We start from the raw sequence: 22066 nt of genomic DNA, 5'->3' as shown, positions 1-22066 counted from the left end.
ACAGTCACATAGCCACCTCCGCACCCTCGTGAAGGTCACCCTCCGATCTCACATCAACTTGCTAATCTCTCACAGTAACATAGCCACCTCCACACCCTCGTGAAGGTCACCCTCCGATCTCACATCAACTTGCTAATCTCTCACAGTCACATAGCCACCTCCGCACCCTCGTGAAGACCGCTCTCGATCTTACGTCAACTTGCTAATCTCTCACAGTAACATAGCCACCTCCACACCCTCATCGTGAAGGCTGTTCTCTGATCTTACATCAACATGCTAATCTCTCACAGTAACATAGCCACCTCCACACCCTCGTGAAGGTCACCCTCCGATCTTACATCAACTTGCTAATCTCTCACAGTAACATGGCCACCTCCACACCCTCATGAAGGTCACCCTCCAATCTCACATCAACTTGCTAATCTCTCACAGTAACATAGCCACCTCCACACCCTCATGAAGACCGCTCTCCGATCTTACATCAACATGCTAATCTCTCACAGTAACATGGCCACCTCCGCACCCTCATTGAGCCCGCTCTCCGATCTTACATTAACATGCTAATCTCTCACAGTAACATAGCCACCTCCACACCCTCATTGAGCCCGCTCTCCGATCTTACATGAACATGCTAATCTCTCACAGTAACATAGCCACCTCCACATCCTCATTGAGCCCGCTCTCCGATCTTACATCAACGTGCTAATCTCTCACAGTAACATAGCCACCTCTGCACCCTCGTGAAGACCGCTCTCCGATCTTACATCAACTTGCTAATCTCTCACAGTCACATAGCCACCTCCGCACCCTCGTGAAGACCGCCCTCCGATCTCACATCAACTTGCTAATCTCTCACAGTAACATGGCCACTTCCGTGCCCTCATCGTGATGGTCACCCTCCGATCTCACATCAACTTGCTAATCTCTCACAGTAACATAGTCACCTCCACATCCTCGTGAAGGCCACTCTCCGATCTCACATCAACATGCTAATCTCTCACAGTAACATAGCCACCTCCACACCCTCATCGTGAAGGTCACCCTCCGATCTTACATCGACTTGCTAATCTCTCACAGTAACATAGCCACCTCCACACCCTCATAGAGACCGCTCTCGATCTTACATCAACATGCTAGTCTCTCACAGTAACATAGCCACCTCTACACCCTCATAGAGACCGCTCTCGATCTTACAACAAGCTAATCTCTCACAGTAACACAGCCACTTCTGTGCCCTCATCGTGAAGGTCACCCTCCGATCTTACATGTACATGCTAATTTCTCACAGTAACATTACTAGCCCCGCCCACTTCGTTTATGATCCTTGGGCTACACCCATTTTAAACTTTTAAAACAGTCTGCCTTAGCAGCTGTCTCCCTCTTTTTTCTTCCTGATGATGAACGCTTGTGTTGCGATTGAAACGTCGTAGTTTTTTGTTATTTTTTAAAATAATTTTCTTTGAACCTATCTACGTGACTTTACCGAAAATCCCCCCAAAAAAATATTACAACACAAATGTTGAACTTGCATCGCAAAGTAATTGTACTTTTTCATTTGCTATACAGCCAGATAATACGACAAATCGCTAACCTTCAACACCCAGTCATTCATAAAAGTCGAAGGCGGTATAGTACTATAGTAATAGAGCAAGTGCAGAATCACTGAACCTGAATTGATAGCTTGAAGGCATTTAGCGTGGGGCCCTTGAAAGTGCGGGGTCCATAGCTTCTGCACTTGTGCTATTACTATAGTACTATACTACACGTGCAGCATAGTACTACACGTGTAGTATAGTACTACACGTGTAGTATAGTACTACACGTGTAGCATAGTACTACACGTGTAGCATAGTACTACACGTGTAGCATAGTACTACACGTGCTACACGTGTAGCAGTAGCTACACGTGTAGCTACTGCTACATGTGTAGCCACTACACGTGTAGCATAGTACTACACGTGTAGTAGCTACTACACGTGTAGCTACTACTACACGTGCAGCTACTACTACACGTGTAGTACTATGCTACACGTGTAGCATAGTACTACACGTGTAGCATAGTACTACACGTGTAGCATAGTACTACACGTGTAGCATAGTACTACACCGTCTACACGTGTAGCAGTAGCTACACGTGTAGCTACTACTACACGTGCAGCTACTACTACACGTGCAGCTACTGCTACACGTGTAGCATAGTACTACACGTGTAGCATAGTACTACACGTGCTGCTACACGTGTAGCAGTAGCTACACGTGTAGCATAGTACTACACGTGTAGCATAGTACTACACGTGCTACACGTGTAGCAGTAGCTACTACACGTGTAGCTACTACTACACGTGTAGTAGCTACTGCTACATGTGTAGCCACTACACGTGTAGTAGTAGCTACTACACGTGTAGCTACTACTACACGTGCAGCTACTACTACACGTGCAGCTACTACTACACGTGTAGCAGTAGCGACACGTGTAGCTACTACTACACGTGTAGTATAGTACTACACGTGTAGCAGCTACTACGCGTGTAGCAGCTACTACGCGTGTAGCAGCTACTACGCGTGTAGCAGCTACTACGCGTGTAGCAGCTACTACGCGTGTAGCAGCTACTACGCGTGTAGCAGCTACTACGCGTGTAGCAGCTACTACGCGTGTAGCAGCTACTACGCGTGTAGCAGCTACTAGAATCATCCGGCACTGCCACTGTGATGGGTGGGTTGGAGAGGTGGCGCAGTGATGGCCGACACTGCAGGGGATGTTTGCGACGTGGATGGAGCAACTCACGTGGATGCTACGGTGGTTGTGGCGGTGGTTGTGGTTGCTGTGTTGTTGTGGTTGTTGTGGTGGTTGTGGTTGCTGTGGTGGTTGTTGTGGCCGCTATGGTGTTTGCTGAGTTATTGTGGTTGTAGTGGTTGTTGTGGTTCATGTGGTGATTGCTGTGTTGTGGTGGTTGATGTGTCGTGGTTGTTGTTGGTGTGTTGTGGCTGCTGTTGTGGTTGTTGTTGGTGTGTTGTGTTGTTGTGGTGGTTGTTGCGGCTGCTGTGTTGTTGTTGTGGCTGCTGTGGTGGTTGTTGTTAGTGTGTTGTGTTGTTGTGGTGGTTGTTGCGGCTGCTGTGTTGTTGTTGTGGCTGCTGTGGTGGTTGTTGTTGGTGTGTTGTGTTGTTGTGGTGGTTGTTGTGGCTGCTGTGTTGTTGTTGTGGCTGCTGTGGTGGTTGTTGTTGGTGTGTTGTGTTGTTGTGGTGGTTGTTGTGGCTGCTGTGTTGTTGTTGTGGCTGCTGTGGTGGTTGTTGTTGGTGTGTTGTGTTGTTGTGGTGGTTGTTGTGGCTGCTGTGTTGTTGTTGTGGCCACTGTGGTGGTTGTTGTTGCTGTGTAGTGATTGTTGTTGGTGATTGTGGTTGTTGTTGGTTGTGTTAGTGGTTGTCAACAACGCGTTGCACTCGCATGCATTCACTTGGTCATACATGTCATGCTTATCGTTTATTGTTACATTTGAATCAGTTCCTATGATGACTGTTACATCGTTTTTATAGCTTTCTTTTGGTGATATCGAAAACGTTAAGCCATGTTTGTTTTGTTGAAGTACGGAGTTAGCCGGATAATTTTATCTAAATTGTCTTATGGTTGTTACTGTTCGACTTGCATCCCACTGGGATGTTTGCACACAGCGTTCATGTACGGTGCTTGTTTCTGGAAGGTTTTCCTGGTTTTTCTGGATGTTTCTGTTGCGAAACGTCACTTGGAGATGTCCTTTGGTCACGATTTGTTTGTTGCGGTTGCACTCGAGTTTAGGGGCCGCCATAAATGACGTCACGCGATTTTGGACGATTTTTTGACCCCCCCCCTCAAATATGACGTCACAAAGCTCTGCCCCCCCTCAAATATGACGTCACAAAGCTCTGGCCCCCCCTCAAATATGACGTCACAAAGCTCTGCCCCCCCCCTCAAATATGACGTCACAAAGCTCTGCCCCCCCTCAAATATGACGTCACAAAGCTCTGCCCCCCCCCTCAAATATGACGCCACAAAGCTCTGCCCCCCCCCCTCAAATATGACGTCACAAAGCTCTGCCCCCCCTCAAATATGACGTCACAAAGCTCTGCCCCCCCCAAAAAACATGCTTCAAATCGCTGTAAACTATAGTTGTCATTGTAGTGCGTGTTTACTGTGGCGCTGCACTCTGATGTTGCAGGAGAAAACATTTATTTAAAGGTCTATTTAATTAAGTTTAATGTGTTGTCTGTATTTATTTAAAGTTGCGCATTTTGATGTGACGTCACATTTCTCATCCCCCCCCCTCGTCACACATCGTCCCAATGTCTGACCCCCCCCCCCCCCAGGTGCGTGACGTCATTTATGGGCGCCCCCCTAGAGCCTCGTGGCTCACGGGGCTGCGCCCAATAGATTTGCTTGATGCAGCAGATCTGGTTGTGACGATCCCACCTGATGACGGAGACTTGTGTTGCCTCCGAAACGTCGTGATCTTTATTATTTTATTTCTACCTACATGGTGACTTTACCGAAAAAACCCTAAGAGTATTAATCATTGCAGTCACGAAAGCTTCAAATCTAGAATTATGCCCAATAGACGAAACTGAACATTCTGTTGACACCGCGAGATGGCGCACGGCGCCACGCGGCTTAAAATGTCGGCCGCGCGCATGCGCAGTGCGCCCTGTAGCCCCCCCCCCCCACTCGCCCCGCCCCTCCCCCCACTGCCCCGCCCCTCCCCCACTGGCCCGCCCCTCTCCACCCCTCCCCCACCCTCCCCCCACCCTCCCCCACTGCCCCGCCCCTCTCCACCCCTCCCCCCACCCTCCCCCACTGCCCCGCCCCTCTCCACCCCTCCCCCACCCTCCCCCACTGCCCCGCCCCTCTCCACCCTCCCCCCACCCTCCCCCCACCCTCCCCCCACCCTCCCCCACTGCCCCCGCCCCTCTCCACCCCTCCCCCCACCCTCCCCCACTGCCCCGCCCCTCTCCACCCCTCCCCCACCCTCCCCCACTGCCCTGCCCCTCTCCACCCCTCCCCCCACCCTCCCCCACTGCCCCGCCCCTCTCCACCCTCCCCCCACCCTCCCCCCACCCTCCCCCACTGCCCCGCCCCTCTCCACCCCTCCCCCACCCTCCCCCCACCCTCCCCCACTGCCCCGCCCCTCTCCACCCCTCCCCCCACCCTCCCCCACTGCCCCGCCCCTCTCCACCCTCCCCCCACCCTCCCCCACTGCCCCGCCCCTCTCCACCCTCCCCCCACCCTCCCCCACTGCCCCGCCCCTCCCCCACTGCCCCGCCCCTCTCCACCCTCCCCCCACCCTCCCCCACTGCCCCGCCCCTCTCCACCCTCCCCCCACCCTCCCCCCACACTCCCCACGACTAAACACGAATCAGCCGGCGCTGCTGCTGCTGATTCGTTGTTGTTGGTGGTAGCGCAGCAACAACAACAACAATCAACAACAACAACAGTCAACAACAACACCACCACCACCACCAGAGTGTGTGTGTGTGTGTTGTGGCCTTGGAAGGGAAAATAGATAACAGACGACGTTTCGGACCAATGGCCCTTCTCAGTACAGCATCTGAATATTGTGTGTTTACCCTTTAGATGGAGAAATAATAAAAAATAACGACGCGGGGTCATTGAATGTCTGCTGAAGGCGAGCCACACGGCAATCGATTCCTCTCCACGAGCTCTACACGATGCGCCAATCAAAGTTAGAATTACGATTTGACTCCCGATTATTCGGGACCCCGGGGTCCCTCCATCAGGTTTATTTATTGCAGCCAAATCGCCCACTGAGACCCGCCCACTGGAGTCTCGACCAACAGCGAGGCTCCCCTCTCCCTCATCTTATTCAAACCCCCCCACCCTCTACCAACAACAGCCGCCGCCTCTCTTGTTGGCAATGTTCCGTGGAACTGCCTCTCTAAGAGCTTCGCAGCTCATCGGATTCCTCCAGAACAGTACTATGTACAGTACATGGTACAGTACATGCTACAGTACATAGTACAGTACACAGTACAGTACATAGTACAGTACATGGTACAGTACATAGCGCTGTACATGGTACAGTACATGGTACAGTACATAGTACAGTATATGGTACAGTACACGGTGCAGTACATGGTACAGTACACGGTACAGTACATAGCACAGTACATGGTACAGTACACAGTGCTGTACATGGTACAGTACATAGTGCAGTACATAGTACAGTACATGGTACAGTACATGGTACAGTACGTAAATATTATTCTGATAATTCAAGCCCCGCCTCTCCAGACCCTCGCGTCAGCACCCTAAGCCCCGCCCCGCACATTCCACGTAGCTCCTCCCCCCTCCTCACAAGCCCCGCTCACTCGGTCACTGTCCAATCACCACGCCCTCTTCCCCACCCTAGCCCCGCCCACCCCACTCTAAAGCCCCGCCCACTCAGTCACTGTCCAATCACGACGCCCCCCCACCCTAGCCCCGCCTACCCCACTCTAAAGCCCCGCCCACTCAGTCACTGTCCAATGCGACGCCCTCCTCCCCACCCTAGCCCCGCCTACCCCACTCTAAAGCCCCGCCCACTCAGTCACTGTCCAATCACGACGCCCTCTTCCCCACCCTAGCCCCGCCTACCCCACTCTAAAGCCCCGCCCACTCAGTCACTGTCCAATCACGACGCCCTCTTCCCCACCCTAGCCCCGCCTACCCCACTCACAAGCCCCGCCCACTCAGTCACTGTCCAATCACGACGCCCTCTTCCCCACCCTAGCCCCGCCTACCTCACTCTAAAGCCCCGCCCACTCAGTCACTGTCCAATCACGACGCCCTCTTTCCCACCCTAGCCCCGCCTACCTCACTCTAAAGCCCCGACCACTCAGTCACTGTCCAATCACAACGCCCTCCTCCCCACCCTAGCCCCGCCTACCTCACTCTAAAGCCCCGCCCACTCAGTCACTGTCCAATCGCGACGCCCTCTTCCCCACCCTATAGTCCCGCCTACCCCACTCTAAAGCCCGCCCACTCAGTCACTGTCCAATCGCGACGCCCTCCCACCCTATAGCCCCGCCCACCCTATCTAGCCCCGCCCACTCAGTCACTGTCCAATCGCGACGCCCCCCCACCCTAAAGCCCCGCCCACTCTATCTAGCCCCGCCCACTCAGTCACTGTCCAATCACGACGCCCCCCCACCCTATAGCCCCGCCCACCCTATCTAGCCCCGCCCACTCAGTCACTGTCCAATTACGACGCCCCCCCACCCTATAGCCCCGCCCACCCTATCTAGCCCCGCCCCCCGTCGGACATATTGCGCGGAGCGGACGCTCAAGGAGCCACTTCCGGGAGTCGCGCGCGCAGCGGGAGGGGGGCGGGGCTGCGAGTTATTTATTTATTTACCCCCCCCCTACTACTGTACGAGTACAGTGCGTGCACACACACACAGACACTCACAACACTCGCACGACACCCAGACACTCACAACTCACGACACCCGCACTCGTGTCGCGTGTCCGCTGGCTCCGATCCACCTGCCCGCACCCCCCTGCCTCGCGGCCGGGCCCCGCCGCGTCTCGGTGCGTACGGAGCCGCGTCCGCAACGCGGCGGCGGCGTCGTAGTTGCCGAGGCCGAGGCTGTGGCTGTGTGCGCGGTGGCGAGGGGCGTTGCGCCCTGAGCTCTACATGTGTTGTGAGAAGGGCATTGCAGCTCTCCATCATGTAGCGGGGGGGGGGGGGGTGCGGGGTCGCGTAAATATGAATGTCGTTAAACCCGCCACCACCAGATAACTACCTCGCCTCGTGTGCAGGAGGTCGTGAGTTCCATCCAGACCCTGACGCCTTCTGCTGCTGCTGTAGATTTGGAGTTTGCGTGTCTCTCTCATCATCGTCACGGTGGCTATGAGATGTTGACTACCTCGCCTGGTCTACAGGAGGTCTGTCTCTCTCTCATCATCATCATCATCACGGTGGCTGTGAGATGTTGACTACCTCGCCTGGTCTACAGGAGGTCTGTGTCTCTCATCATCATCACGGTGGCTGTGAGATGTTGACTACCTCGCCTGGTCTACAGGACGTCTGTGTCTCTCTCTCATCATCATCATCATCACGGTGGCTAGGAGATGTTGACTACCTCGCCTGGTACACAGGAGGTCTGTGTCTCTCATCAACATCACCACGGTGGCTAGGAGATGTTGACTACTTCGCCTAGTCTACAGGAGGTCTGTGTCTCTCTCTCATCATCATCACGGTGGCTGTGAGATGTTGACTACCTCGCCTGGTCTACAGGAGGTCTGTGTCTCTCATCATCATCACGGTGGCTGTGAGATGTTGACTACCTCGCCTGGTCTACAGGACGTCTGTGTCTCTCTCTCATCATCATCATCATCACGGTGGCTAGGAGATGTTGACTACCTCGCCTGGTACACAGGAGGTCTGTGTCTCTCATCAACATCACCACGGTGGCTAGGAGATGTTGACTACCTCGCCTAGTCTACAGGAGGTCTGTGTCTCTCTCTCATCATCATCACGGTGGCTAGGAGATGTTGACTACCTCGCCTGGTACACAGGAGGTCGTGAGTTCGATCTCAACCCTGACGATGCCTACTGCTGTATATTTGGAGTTTGCGTGTCTCTCTCTCATCATCATCACGGTGGCTATGAGATGTTAACTACCTCGCCTGGTATGCAGGAGGTCGTGGGTTCGATCTCAACCCTGACGATGCCTACTGCTGTATATTTGTGGAGTTTGTGTGTCTCATCATCATCACGGTGGCTATGAGATGTTAACCACCTCGCCTGGTCTACAGGAGGTCGTGGGTTCGATCCCGACCCTGACAATGCCTGCTGCTGCTGCTGTATATTTGTAGTTTGTGTGTCTCTCGATCTCTCTCCCCGTGGGTCGTGTGGATTCTTCTCCGCTTTCTCCCCTCCACATTTGGCTGCTGCTGTGAATATGGACGTGATGATGACGATGATGACGATGAGCCCACACGATCATTGGTGATGGCCGGTCGCTTCTGAAGAAATGAGCGACACAGAAACGTGGTGGGCTCTTACTTGGTAATAATAGAAGTAGTTTATAATTTAGTTTACAGGGAGCGGGCCGTGCTAGTTGCTCTACCCATGGTATCGATAATGTAGTTGAACACGCAGGCTTTCGCGACCAATATCATGCATAATATAGTGTAGTGTATAGTAGTCTATAGTGTAGTGTATAGTCGTGTATAGTGTAGTGTATAGTAGTGTGTTGTAGTGCATTGTATAGTGTGTAGTAGTGTATAGTGTGTATATTGTATAGTAGTGCGTATTGTAGTGTGTAGTGTATAGTGTAGTTTATGTGTAGTGTATAGTGTAGTTTATGTGTGTAGTGTAGTTTATGTGTGTAGTGTAGTGTATAGTGTAGTTTGTGTGTAGTGTTTAGTTGTAGTTTATGTGTAGTGTAGTGTTTAGTTGTAGTTTATGTGTAGTGTTTAGTTGTAGTTTATGTGTAGTGTAGTGTTTAGTTGTAGTTTATGTGTAGTGTATAGTGTAGTTTATGTGTGTAGTGTAGTGTTTAGTTGTAGTTTATGTGTAGTGTATAGTGTAGTTTATGTGTGTAGTGTAGTGTTTAGTTGTAGTTTATGTGTAGTGTATAGTGTAGTTTATGTGTGTAGTGTAGTGTTTAGTTGTAGTTTATGTGTAGTGTAGTGTATAGTGTAGTTTATGCGTGTAGTGTGTAGTGGTGTGTAGTGTATAGTGTAGTTTATGTGTGTAGTGTAGTGTATAGTTGTAGTTTATGTGTAGTGTAGTGTATAGTGTAGTTTATGTGTGTAGTGTAGTGTGTAGTGGTGTGTAGTGTATAGTGTAGTTTATGTGTGTAGTGTAGTGTGTAGTGGTGTGTAGTGTATAGTGTAGTTTATGTGTGTAGTGTATTGTAGTGTGTAGTGGTGTGTAGTATATAGTGTATAGTATAGTGTATAGTGTAGTGTACAAGTACAGCACCACACCGGCGTGTTGGAGAGCCAAGCCGCAACATTTACAATCTGAGTTCGACGTTTCGCCAGTAATTACCACCAGCTTCATCAGGCGACAGCCGCATGATGGATCGATGTTGTAAACGGTGCGCGAGGCCGTACATCAAACACGCCGAGCCGCAACATTAGTGAGTGGTGGACATTCCACATTCCCATGACCGGACCAAGGACATCCATTCTGTTAAACCGCCCAATGTTGGCTTCTAGACAAAGCCTCTCTCGTGCGCTTGCACGGCCTCAACGTTAGTGAGTGGTGGACATTCCACATTCCCATGACCGGACCAAGGACATCCATTCCGTTCGACCGCTAAATGTTGGCTTCTCGACAAAGCCTCTCTCGTGCCCTTGCACGGCCTCAACTTGAGTCGGTGGTGGACATTCCACATTCCCATGACCGGACCAAGGACATCCATTCCGTTCGACCGCCCAAATGTCGACATCTCGGCACGGCGCAGCCGCGAACTGAACTCGTAGGCGGCTTATTAAGATTGTTGCTTCTCGATATTATTATTATTGTTGTTTATGTTTTAGTTTGTTTACGTTTGAGTTTATAATCTTAAATAATAATTAATATTTAACGCGGCGCCTCCCTACGGATGGATATCGGCGGCGGGAGTCGCGAGGAATCCGAGTCGAGAGGTTTGAGGCGATTTAAGTATTTTTTTTAAAGTTAAAGTTGTTTAAAAAGTTGTCTTCGTGCTGTTGCTGTTCGTCTGTTGCCGCTGTACGTTTTGTAAACGATTCTAGCAACAACAAAGACGTTAAATAAGTAAATTAGCCGCTGCGATTCGGTTACAAAGAGAGAGGAAAAATTAGCGCGAAACCTCTAACACTCGCCTCACGCTCTTAACGTTCTTGTAACCCACACGAACTTGCTTGCGAATTACAAACTTTTAAAGTGTTTGCGGCGACAAGAGACGTTTTTTTAAACGATAACAAAAGTGTTTTAGTCTTTAATTCCGATCGCCGAGGAGGCGTTGCGCCCTAGGCCTTTAGCCTGAGGCCTTTCCTGGCCGCGGTGAAACTCGCGAATTATAAACTAAAACTTAAACAAATTAAACTTTAAACGTTTTAAGTGAACGACGACTCAAAGTTATCGCTTGTGGCGGTGTTAGTCAGGCTGTGTGTGTGTAATGTTATTGTTTAATAAGCGGGGGGGGGGTGGCGGTTAAAGTGATCGTGAGCGCTCTGCTCAGCACAACAATTTAACACAATTTAACACAATTAAACACAATTAAACATAAATTTAATGATGATACACGACGACGACTTTATTGTACTTGTGTGTGTATTCATAAACGACGATGAAAGTTGTTTGCGTCGCGCAGTGAACTTTGTTCGCTGCACGTTAACGTCGATTACTCGTAAGATGATGAAATGTGGAGGCCGCGGCTGACGATGTTTGTGTTTTATCAGCCGCTATTGTTTATTGTGTTTAACAAGCGGCATGGATATCACGAATGATAGCAGCTCAACCAAAGTGGCTTGTGTCATCGTAATCATCAATAAGCATCATCATAAGCATCATCATAAGCATCATAATCATCAATAAGCATCATAATCATCATAATAATCGTGTGGCAATAATGTGTAGCAGCACAGAGAGACACATACACCCAGAGAGACACACACAGAGACACACAGACACCCACAAACACCCACAGAAACACATACACCCACAGACACACACTGAGCCACACAAGACACCCACAAACACCCACAGAGACGCACAGACACCAACAGAGACACACAGACACCCACAGAGACACACACACCCACAGAGACACACAGACACACACACAGAGACACACAGACACCCACAGAGACGCACAGACACTCACAGAGACACACAGACAGAGACACAGACACCCACAGAGACACACAGACACCCACAGAGACACACAGACACCCACAGAGACACACACACAGACACCCACAGAGACACACACACAGACCCACAGAGACACACACACAGACCCACAGAGACACACACCCACAGAGACACACAGACACCCACAGCGACCCACAGAGACACACAGACACCCACAGAGACGCACAAACACCCACAGAGACACATACACCCACAGAGACACATACACCCACAGAGATGCACAGACACCCACAGAGACGCACAGACACCCACAGAGACGCACAGACACCCACAGAGACGCACAGACACCCACAGAGACGCACAGACACCCACAGAGACGCACAGACACCCACAGAGACGCACAGACACACAGACACACACAGAGACACAGACACACAGAGACACAGACACACACAGACACACACAGAGACAACAGAGACACACATACACCCACAGAGACACACACCCACAGAGACACACACCCACAGAGACACAGACACCCACAGACCCACAGCGACCCACAGAGACACACAGACACCCACAGACACTCACAGAGACACACACAGAGACACACACAGAGACACCCACTCAGACACCCACTGAGACACACACAGAGACAATACACCCACAGAGACACATACACCCACAGAGACACATACACCCACAGAGACACATACACCCACAGAGACACATACACCCACAGAGACACACAGACACCCACAGACACACAGACACCCACAGACGCACAGACACCCACAGAGACACACAGACACCCACACAGACACCCACAGAGACAGACACACAGACACCCACAGAGACACACAGACACACACAGAGACACACAGAGACACACAGACACACACAGAGACACACAGAGACACACAGACACACACAGAGACACACACACCCATAGAGACACACACCCATAGAGACACACACACACCCACAGAGACACACACACACCCACAGAGACACACACACACCCACAGAGACACACAGACACCCACAGAGACACACAGACACCCACAGAGACACACAGACACCCACAGAGACACACAGACACCCACAGAGACACACACCCACAGACACACACCCACAGAGACACACACCCACAGAGACACACAGACACCCACAGACGCACAGACACCCACAGAGACACACAGACACCCACACAGACACCCACAGAGACAGACACCCACAGAGACACACAGACACCCACAGAGACACACAGACACCCACAGAGACACACACACACCCACAGAGACACACAGACACCCACAGAGACACACACACACCCACAGAGACACACACACACCCACAGAGACACACAGACACCCACAGAGACACACAGACACCCACAGAGACACACAGACACCCACAGAGACACACAGACACCCACAGAGACACACACCCACAGAGACACACACCCACAGACACACACCCACAGAGACACACACCCACAGAGACACACAGACACCCACAGACACCCACAGCGACCCACAGAGACACACAGACACCCACAGCGACCCACAGACACCCACAGACACCCACAGAGACACACAGACACACAGAGACACCCACAGAGACACCCACTGAGACACCCACTGAGACACACAGAGACACATACACCCACAGAGACACATACACCCACAGAGACACAGACACCCACAGAGACACCCACAGAGACACCCACAGAGACGCACAGACACCCACAGAGACGCACAGACACCCACAGAGACGCACAGACACCCACAGAGACGCACAGACACCCACAGAGACGCACAGACACCCACAGAGACGCACAGACACCCACAGAGACACACAGACACCCACAGAGACACACAGACACCCACAGAGACACACACCCACAGAGACACACAGACACCCACAGACACCCACAGCGTCCCACAGAGACACACAGACACCCACTCAGACACCCACTCAGACACCCACTGAGACACCCACAGAGACACACAGACACCCACAGACGCACAGACACCCACAGAGACGCACAGACACCCACAGAGACACACAGACACCCACAGAGACACACAGACACACACACAGACACCCACAGAGACAGACACCCACAGAGACACACAGACACCCACAGAGACACACAGACACCCACAGAGACACACAGACACACACAGAGACACACAGACACACACAGAGACACACAGACACACACAGAGACACACAGAGACACACACACACCCACAGAGACACACAGACACCCACAGAGACACACAGACACCCACAGAGACACACAGACACCCACAGAGACACACAGACACCCACAGACACACACCCACAGAGACACACACCCACAGAGACACACACCCACAGAGACACAGACACCCACAGACACCCACAGACACCCACAGACACCCACAGCGACCCACAGAGACACAGCGACCCACAGACACCCACAGACACCCACAGAGACACCCACAGAGACACCCACAGAGACACCCACAGAGACACCCACAGAGACACCCACAGAGACACCCACAGAGACACCCACAGAGACACCCACAGAGACACCCACAGAGACACCCACAGAGACACCCACAGAGACACCCACTGAGACACCCACTGAGACACCCACTGAGACACCCACTGAGACACCCACTGAGACACCCACTCAGACACCCACTCAGACACCCACTCAGACACACAGAGACACATACACCCACAGAGACACAGACACCCACAGAGACGCACAGACACCCAGAGACGCACAGACACCCACAGAGACGCACAGACACCCACAGAGACGCACAGACACCCACAGAGACGCACAGACACCCACAGAGACGCACAGACACCCACAGAGACGCACAGACACCCACAGAGACGCACAGACACCCACAGAGACGCACAGACACCCACAGAGACGCACAGACACCCACAGAGACGCACAGACACCCACAGAGACGCACAGACACCCACAGAGACGCACAGACACCCACAGAGACGCACAGGCACCCACAGAGACGCACAGGCACCCACAGAGACGCACAGGCACCCACAGAGACGCACAGGCACCCACAGAGACGCACAGGCACCCACAGAGACGCACAGGCACCCACAGAGACGCACAGGCACCCACAGAGACGCACAGGCACCCACAGAGACGCACAGACACCCACAGAGACACACACCCACAGAGACACACAGACACCCACAGCGATCCACAGAGACACACAGACACCCACAGCGATCCACAGAGACACACAAACTAAACTATTTTGTATTTTATTATTTTACACGCTTTTATTTAACTCTGTTGTTGTATCCTCAAATCGTGTAACTCAATTTTAACCCACTTCCCAATGTGGTATCGACTGCAAACTTGGTATACTTATGTCAAACTGATGACAATACTATATTCTATCATAAAAAATTAAAACAAATTAATTTTAAACATTCATTTTTATATGTTATGTTTCGGCTTGGGTCTAATTGTCCACGCTCAACTGACGTTGGCTGTAAATCACCACGGCCCCTCACGTTGTGGCAAGCTTCGGGGCCATTCCTGGAGTTTTGCCATTACTAGTACGGTACATTTCATTAAAGCGTGTTTTTAAATAAGTTTTTTAAAATATTACTTATTTCACCAGTTAAGGCCCCAACGAGCTGCTGGTTGTAGCTCTTTAACAGGAGCGCAGACCTGCCCATCACAAATGATAGCTCAACCACGTGGCTTGTCATCATTACGTGGAAATTTACAGGAGCAGGCAAATATTCTAAATGCATAGAGACCCATAGAGATATATAGAGACACAGAGACACATAGAGACCTATTAGAGATACATAGAGATAAATAGATACAGAGACCCACAGAGACTCAGATACAGAGGTGCAAAGAGACCCATAGAGACACATAGAGACACATGGAGACCTATTAGAGATACATAGAGATCAACAAAGTGGCTTATCAGGATCACGTATACATTTATAGCAGCTTCCAAATGCTCTGAATGCATGCTGTTGATTCTAAACATGGAGGGGAATAACCCAAAGATCCAGAGAAAAATCTACGCGATCACGGAGAAAGAGAGACGCAGACTCCAAATATACAGCAGGCGTCAGGGTTGGGATGGAACCCACGACCTCCTGTAACCCAGGCGAGGTAGTTAACATCTAGCATCTGTGATGAGGATGAGAGAGACACGCAAACTCCACAAAAATACAGCAGGCATCAGGGTTGGGATGGAACCCATGACCTCATGTATACCAGGCGAGGTAGTTAACATCTCCTAGCGACCGGGACACCTGCAATATTAAGCGGACCTTGTACGGTCCGTGTCAGGTGGTGGAGGGGATGAACGACACGGGTTTAGTCGGGGCGTGAACATGGCCCCAACTCAAACATCAATTATGAATCCATACTCTTTGGTTCTTTCGGTAAAGTCACGTAGGTACAAAATAAATTGAATCACGACGTTTCGGGCGCAACACAAGTGACCGTCAACCACAGAGACACATAGACACCCACAGCAATAGACAATTGCTGAAATGGGCAACTTCAACAGTCACGAAAACTTCAAATCTAGATTCAATTATGAATCGTAATGGAGTTGAACGCAGCTTTCGTTGTCGGTTTACCGCCACCGCAGGGTAGGCGATGGATGTCTACCGTATTAGAACGACACCCATGGGCTGCCGATGTTATACCCGGTGTGTTTGTGTGCGTGTTGCATGTCTCTCCCACTGCAGTACGTAGCTGACCATGTCTAATAGGAGGTGCGGGGGTGAAGGACAACAAACTAAACGCAACAAGCAGTTCTAAAGAAACTAGTTTTCATTTAGCATAGTAGTGTTGTACCTCGCCTTGTAGTGTATAGTGTCGTGTATAGTAGTGTGTAGTGTAGTATACTGTAGTGTGTAGTGTAGAGTATCGTAGTGTATCATAGTGTATCATAGTGTATCGTAGTGTATAGTGTAGTATATAGTGTAGTGTATAGTAGTGTATTGTAGTGTATCGTAGTATATAGTGTAGTGTATAGTAGTGTATTGTAGTGTATCGTAGTGTATAGTGTAGTGTATAGTGTAGTGTATAGTGTCGTGTATAGTAGTGTATAGTGTAGTGTCGTGTATCGTAGTGTATAGTGTAGTATATAGTGCCGTGTATAGTAGTGTATAGTGTAGTATAGTGTATAGTAGTGTGTAGTGTAGTATACTGTAGGGTATAGTGTAGTGTATCGTAGTGTATAGTGTAGTGTAGTGTGTAGTGTAGTATACTGTAGTGTATAGTGTAGTGTATAGTAGTGTATCGTAGTGTATCGTGTAGTATATAGTGTATAGTGTAGTGTATAGTGTAGTGTATAGTGTAGTATATAGTAGTGTATAGTGTAGTGTATAGTGTAGTGTATAGTGTAGTGTATAGTGTAGTATATAGTAGTGTATAGTGTAGTATATAGTGTATAGTGTAGTGTATAGTGTAGTATATAGTAGTATATCGTGTAGTATATAGTGTAGTGTATCGTAGTGTATCGTAGTGTATAGTGTAGTATATAGTGTAGTGTATAGTGTAGTATATAGTGTAGTATATAGTGTAGTGTATCGTAGTGTATAGTGTAGTATATAGTGTAGTATATAGTGTAGTATATAGTAGTGTATAGTGTAGTGTATAGTGTAGTGTATAGTGTAGTGTATAGTGTAGTATGTAGTGCAGTATAGTGTGTATCGTAGTGTATAGCGTAGTGTATAGTGTAGTATATAGTGTATAGTAGTGTATCGTAGTGTATAGTGCAGTGTGTATAAAGTAAATGTACCCCAGGGTACCAAATAATACAAAATGGGTGAAGCAATTAAATATTCTATTTCTGGGACACTTTTTTTTCCCAGGGGTGTTACTCAACTCCGCGACTGGGGTAGCAATCCGAAATCAGTGCCACACCCCGCGATGTGGAAACGCCAAACAGCACAACAAAAATCTTTTATCGAAAAATGCAACTTTGAAGAGTGCATCGTGAGTACAGCTCGTCGAGACGAGTCGATTGCCGCTTCTCCGACCATCAACAGACTAAGAATGACTTTGTCACGGACATTATGCGAGAGCCGGGGTACCGCCATGAGGTGCAGATGTTGAACTTCTTTTCCACCCTACGTTGTCGACCGTGGCTAATCGGAGGTGCGGGGGAAGGACACGAAACTAAACACTAAAAGCAGCAGTGAGTGTTTTATTGCAAGTGAGATCGTATTTGATTCATGAGTCGGGAGACAATGTTTCGGCAATATTTCTGTCGTGGTAAGACCCCCCGCCCCCCCTTCACCACCACCAAACATCTATTCTGCTTGCTTACCCCGGGGAAAGCCTCGCTGAGTCTCAAGGCTCTCTCTCAGGAGGGTCTTGTTCGTTTTTAAATCCTTTATATTAAGTTCGCTTGCTTGCTTGCTTACGACCGTGCAAATCTTTCGGTCGTTTTTTAACCCACTTCCCGTGATCCAATCGAGCTGACATTTTCCACACAGACTCGTTGTGCGTGACAATTAATGTTCGTGAATTTTTTTTTCCAAAATTTTACACTGTTTAGGGAAAACAAATTAAATATTTAATTACCAATTGCTTAATACTGGCAGACAATCATCTGACCCATAGGTGGCAGCCATCTCAAGCCAGAGGACGAGAGGACTCTCGCCGCCCCGATGCCACGCATATAAAGGATTTATAGTGAAAAACTTTGTTTTTCCGGGTTAATTTTTTCTTTGTGCAGTAGCGGTGGCGATGTTCAGCGTTTGGGATTTGTCTTGGCCAATACCAGTCACATTTTGTGCGCGTGTTTAGCCTTAATAGGTGCTCCGCTAACAGCACTTTCCCCAAAAGTCTGTTATGGCTATATGGGGGGGGGGTCTCTGGTTAGCTTTGGTGGTAAGATGTTAACTACCTCGCCTTGTATACAGGAGGTCGTGGGTTCGATCATGGCACTGACAACTGCATATTTTGGGGTCTGCGTGTCTCATCACTACGGTGGCTAGGAGATGTTAACTACCTCGCCTTGTATACAGGAGGTCGTGGGTTCGATCATGGTCCTGACAACTGCATATTTTGGGGTCTGCGTGTCTCTCTGTGGTTGTGTGAATTGTTCTCCGGGTCCTCCGGTTTTTCCCCTCCGCGTTTAGAATCGACATCACGCGCTGAGAGTGTTGCCGCTATACATCTCCACGTGATGATGATGATGAGTCCCTTCGTTGAGCTGATATCATTCGTGATGGCCATGTCTCAGGGCTTCTGAAAGAAGTGCTCTGCAGGAGATCCAAGATGATTGGGAGACTTAGGGGGGGGAGTGGGAGCTGTGTTTTCAAAAAACGGCGGATATTCACTCATCGTCATTATTAAAAAAAAGTTATTTGTGCACATTCTTGCATAGCATGTTTTTAGGTGTGGTGTGTATGTGTTTGAAAGCGCTTTAAATGTTTTACTATGTGAAATTGACATTAATAAACATACAAATAGACACAAAATAGATATCCTAACGTAAAAAATGTTCTCGTATTTACTGTAGCGTACTTACTACTCCAATCATCTCAATCAGACTGCATCACGGGGTGATGTTAGCAGTCGTACTACGACTACAATGCTCTTGTTTCAACACAACCGCGCAGTTTGACGTTCGCCGGACCGATGACAACGCCGAATTTACATAAAGCAACTTTTCGCCAGATCGCACCGTCTCTATATTAATTGTTTTTACATTATCGAAGTTTATTACGGCCAGATGTTTCCATTGTTTTAAGTTGTATGTACATAGTGTTTAATGTACCGTATATGAAATTTGCGTGTGGCTACTTGTGTGTGTGCATGGCTACACGTGTGTGTGCTTGTGGCTAGGCGTGTGTTTACAGGTGTGTGTGGTTGTGTGCGTGTGTGGTTGTGTGCGTGTGGTTGTGTGCGTGCGTGGTTGTGCGTGTGTGCGTGTGTGTGTGTGCGTGTGTGTGTGTGCGTGTGTGCGTGTGTGTGCGTGTGTGGTTGTGTGCGTGTGTGGTTGTGTGCGTGTGTGTGTGTGCGTGTGGCTGTGTGCGTGTGTGTGCGTGTGTGTGCGTGTGTGGTTGTGTGCGTGCGTGTGTGGTTGTGTGCGTGTGTGTGTGCGTGTGTGGCTACGCGCGTGCAGGGAGACCATGGCCAGAGTCGCAGCCAACGGCCGGAGAGACGCACGGCAGCAGCCGGCCAGCGCACGCCGGGACCACCGCAAGGGCGGCCACACCCACGGTAGGGCCGCCTCCCGTGGTGCCGTGCGCGTGGTGGAGGGGCGGTCGCCACCGCCTGCCCGCCTGCTCTCTTCTGGTTGTGCCCCGTGTGGTGGGTGCTGGGGGCCCACGTGGCATGCTGTCAAAAAACGATTATTAAAAAAAAATGTTTTAACTACAGGGACTCCTCTACTTACGAACATTCGATTTATGAACTTTCAGAGATACCAACAAACCTGTCCCCTATGTGTCCAGTTGCCTGTTCGGACCGAGAGGTGTAAGTTCAACCGCCACGCAATAGATGGCGGTGGTGGCATCTACATCTACAGAACGTGAAGAACCAGTGACATCTACATCTGTAGAATGTGAAGAACCAGTGGCATCTACATCTGCAGAATGTGAAGAACCAGTGGCATCTACATCTGCAGAACGTGAAGAACCAGTGGCATCTACATCTGCAGAATGTGAAGAACCAGTGGCATCTGCAGAATGTGAAGAACCAGTGGCATCTACATCTACAGAACGTGAAGAACCAGTGGCATGAACATCTACAGAACGTGAAGAACCAGTGGCATCTACATCTTCAGAACGTGAAGAACCAGTGGCATCTACATCGGCAGAACGTGAAGAACCAGTGGCATCTACATCTTCAGAACGTGAAGAACCAGTGGCATCTACATCTGCAGAATGTGATGAACCAGTGACATCTACATCTGCAGAACGTGAAGAACCAGTGGCATTTACATCTGCAGAATGTGAAGAACCAGTGGCATCTGCAGAATGTGAAGAACCAGTGGCATCTACATCTGCAGAACTTGAAGAACCAGTGGCATCTACATCTACAGAACGTGAAGAACCAGTGGCATCTACATCTGCAGAACGTGAAGAACCAGTGGCATGAACATCTACAGAACATGAAGAACCAGTGACATCTACATCTGCAGAATGTGAAGAACCAGTGGCATCTACATCTGCAGAACGTGAAGAACCAGTGGCATCTGCAGGAGATTGTGCAACTTTTAAAGCCATTTCCCATGTTTAGTGTACATGCCGTACAGCATGTTTGGGTTCGACAGTAAAGTTGGATTTGCGTACAGACCTGGACCCTAATTCGTTCGTAAGTAAAGGAGTCTCTGTATTTTTTCTAGATTTGAAGCTTTCGTGACTGCAAGGATTCATACTCTTAGGTTTTTTCGGTAAAGTCACGTAGGTAAAAATAAATAATAAAAATAATATAAATAATACAGTAAATCTCGCTGTGACGGTCCCACCTGATGACGGAGACTTGTGTTGCCTCCGAAACGTCGTGATTTAGAATTTTATTTCTATAATTATTTCTATTATTTTTCTTATTTATTTGTACCTACGTGACTTTACCGAAAAAAACCTAAGAGTATGAATCCTTGTATTTAGATTTTTCCAGGTAAGGCCCACTGAGCTATGTAGCTGGTTTTCAGGAGCGACCCCCTGGCCATCGCAAATGATAGCAGCAACTCAACAAAGTGGAATAATCAACAAAGTGGCTTGCATGGAGGGAAAAACCGGAGGACCCAGAGAAAAATCCACGCGACCATCATGGGGAGAGAGACACGCAAACTCCAAATATACAGCAGCAGGCAGGCATCGTCAGGGTCGGGATCAAACCCACGACTTCCTGTGAACCAGGCGCGGTAGTTAACATCTCCATGCCGCTGTGATGATGAGAGAGACGCTTGAGGATAATAACGCGCGTCGGAAGGCGTCCGCGGAAGCCGTGCGCACGCTAACTTTTGTCCCCCCCCCCCCCCCTCGTTGAACTCGTCAGATCGCAAGCAAAGGAACGCCGCGGTCCACTCCTCCAAGGCGAGCAGAAAAGGTGCGGGAGGCCGTCGCTCGTCACACGCGCACACACGACAACAACAACAACAAACAACCGCCATTCACCGCCGAGCGGCGTTGACGTCACCACGTGCGCCTGTGTCAGGCCACGTGCGCAGCGGCTTTGCCGCAGACGAACCGCGGAATGGCGA

The 22066-nt window shown here is 49.8% G+C and overlaps 1 protein-coding gene across 5 annotated transcripts in view; it reads left to right on the top strand.

The window, feature by feature from the left end:
• Positions 1–7401: 7401 nt before the first annotated feature.
• Positions 7402–22066, top strand: part of LOC133361156 (zinc finger protein 189-like) — a 34386-nt gene continuing 19721 nt past the window's right edge. Inside the window, exons 1-3 of one of the 5 annotated variants that reach the window (XM_061580026.1) lie at positions 7402–7405; positions 19982–20079; positions 21862–21912. In XM_061580026.1, the coding sequence (XP_061436010.1) occupies positions 19989–20079; positions 21862–21912 (142 nt within the window). In that variant the 5' untranslated portion in view covers positions 7402–7405; positions 19982–19988. The other 4 variants (XM_061580025.1, XM_061580027.1, XM_061580023.1 and 1 more) reach the window with 4 other exon arrangements.

Source organism: Lethenteron reissneri, chromosome 71, assembly GCF_015708825.2.
Source record: "Lethenteron reissneri isolate LAM-NWPU_2019-01 chromosome 71, ASM1570882v1, whole genome shotgun sequence".
In the NCBI taxonomy this organism is placed as follows: Eukaryota; Metazoa; Chordata; class Hyperoartia; order Petromyzontiformes; family Petromyzontidae; genus Lethenteron; species Lethenteron reissneri.
This window is presented reverse-complemented; position numbering and strand designations above follow the sequence as displayed.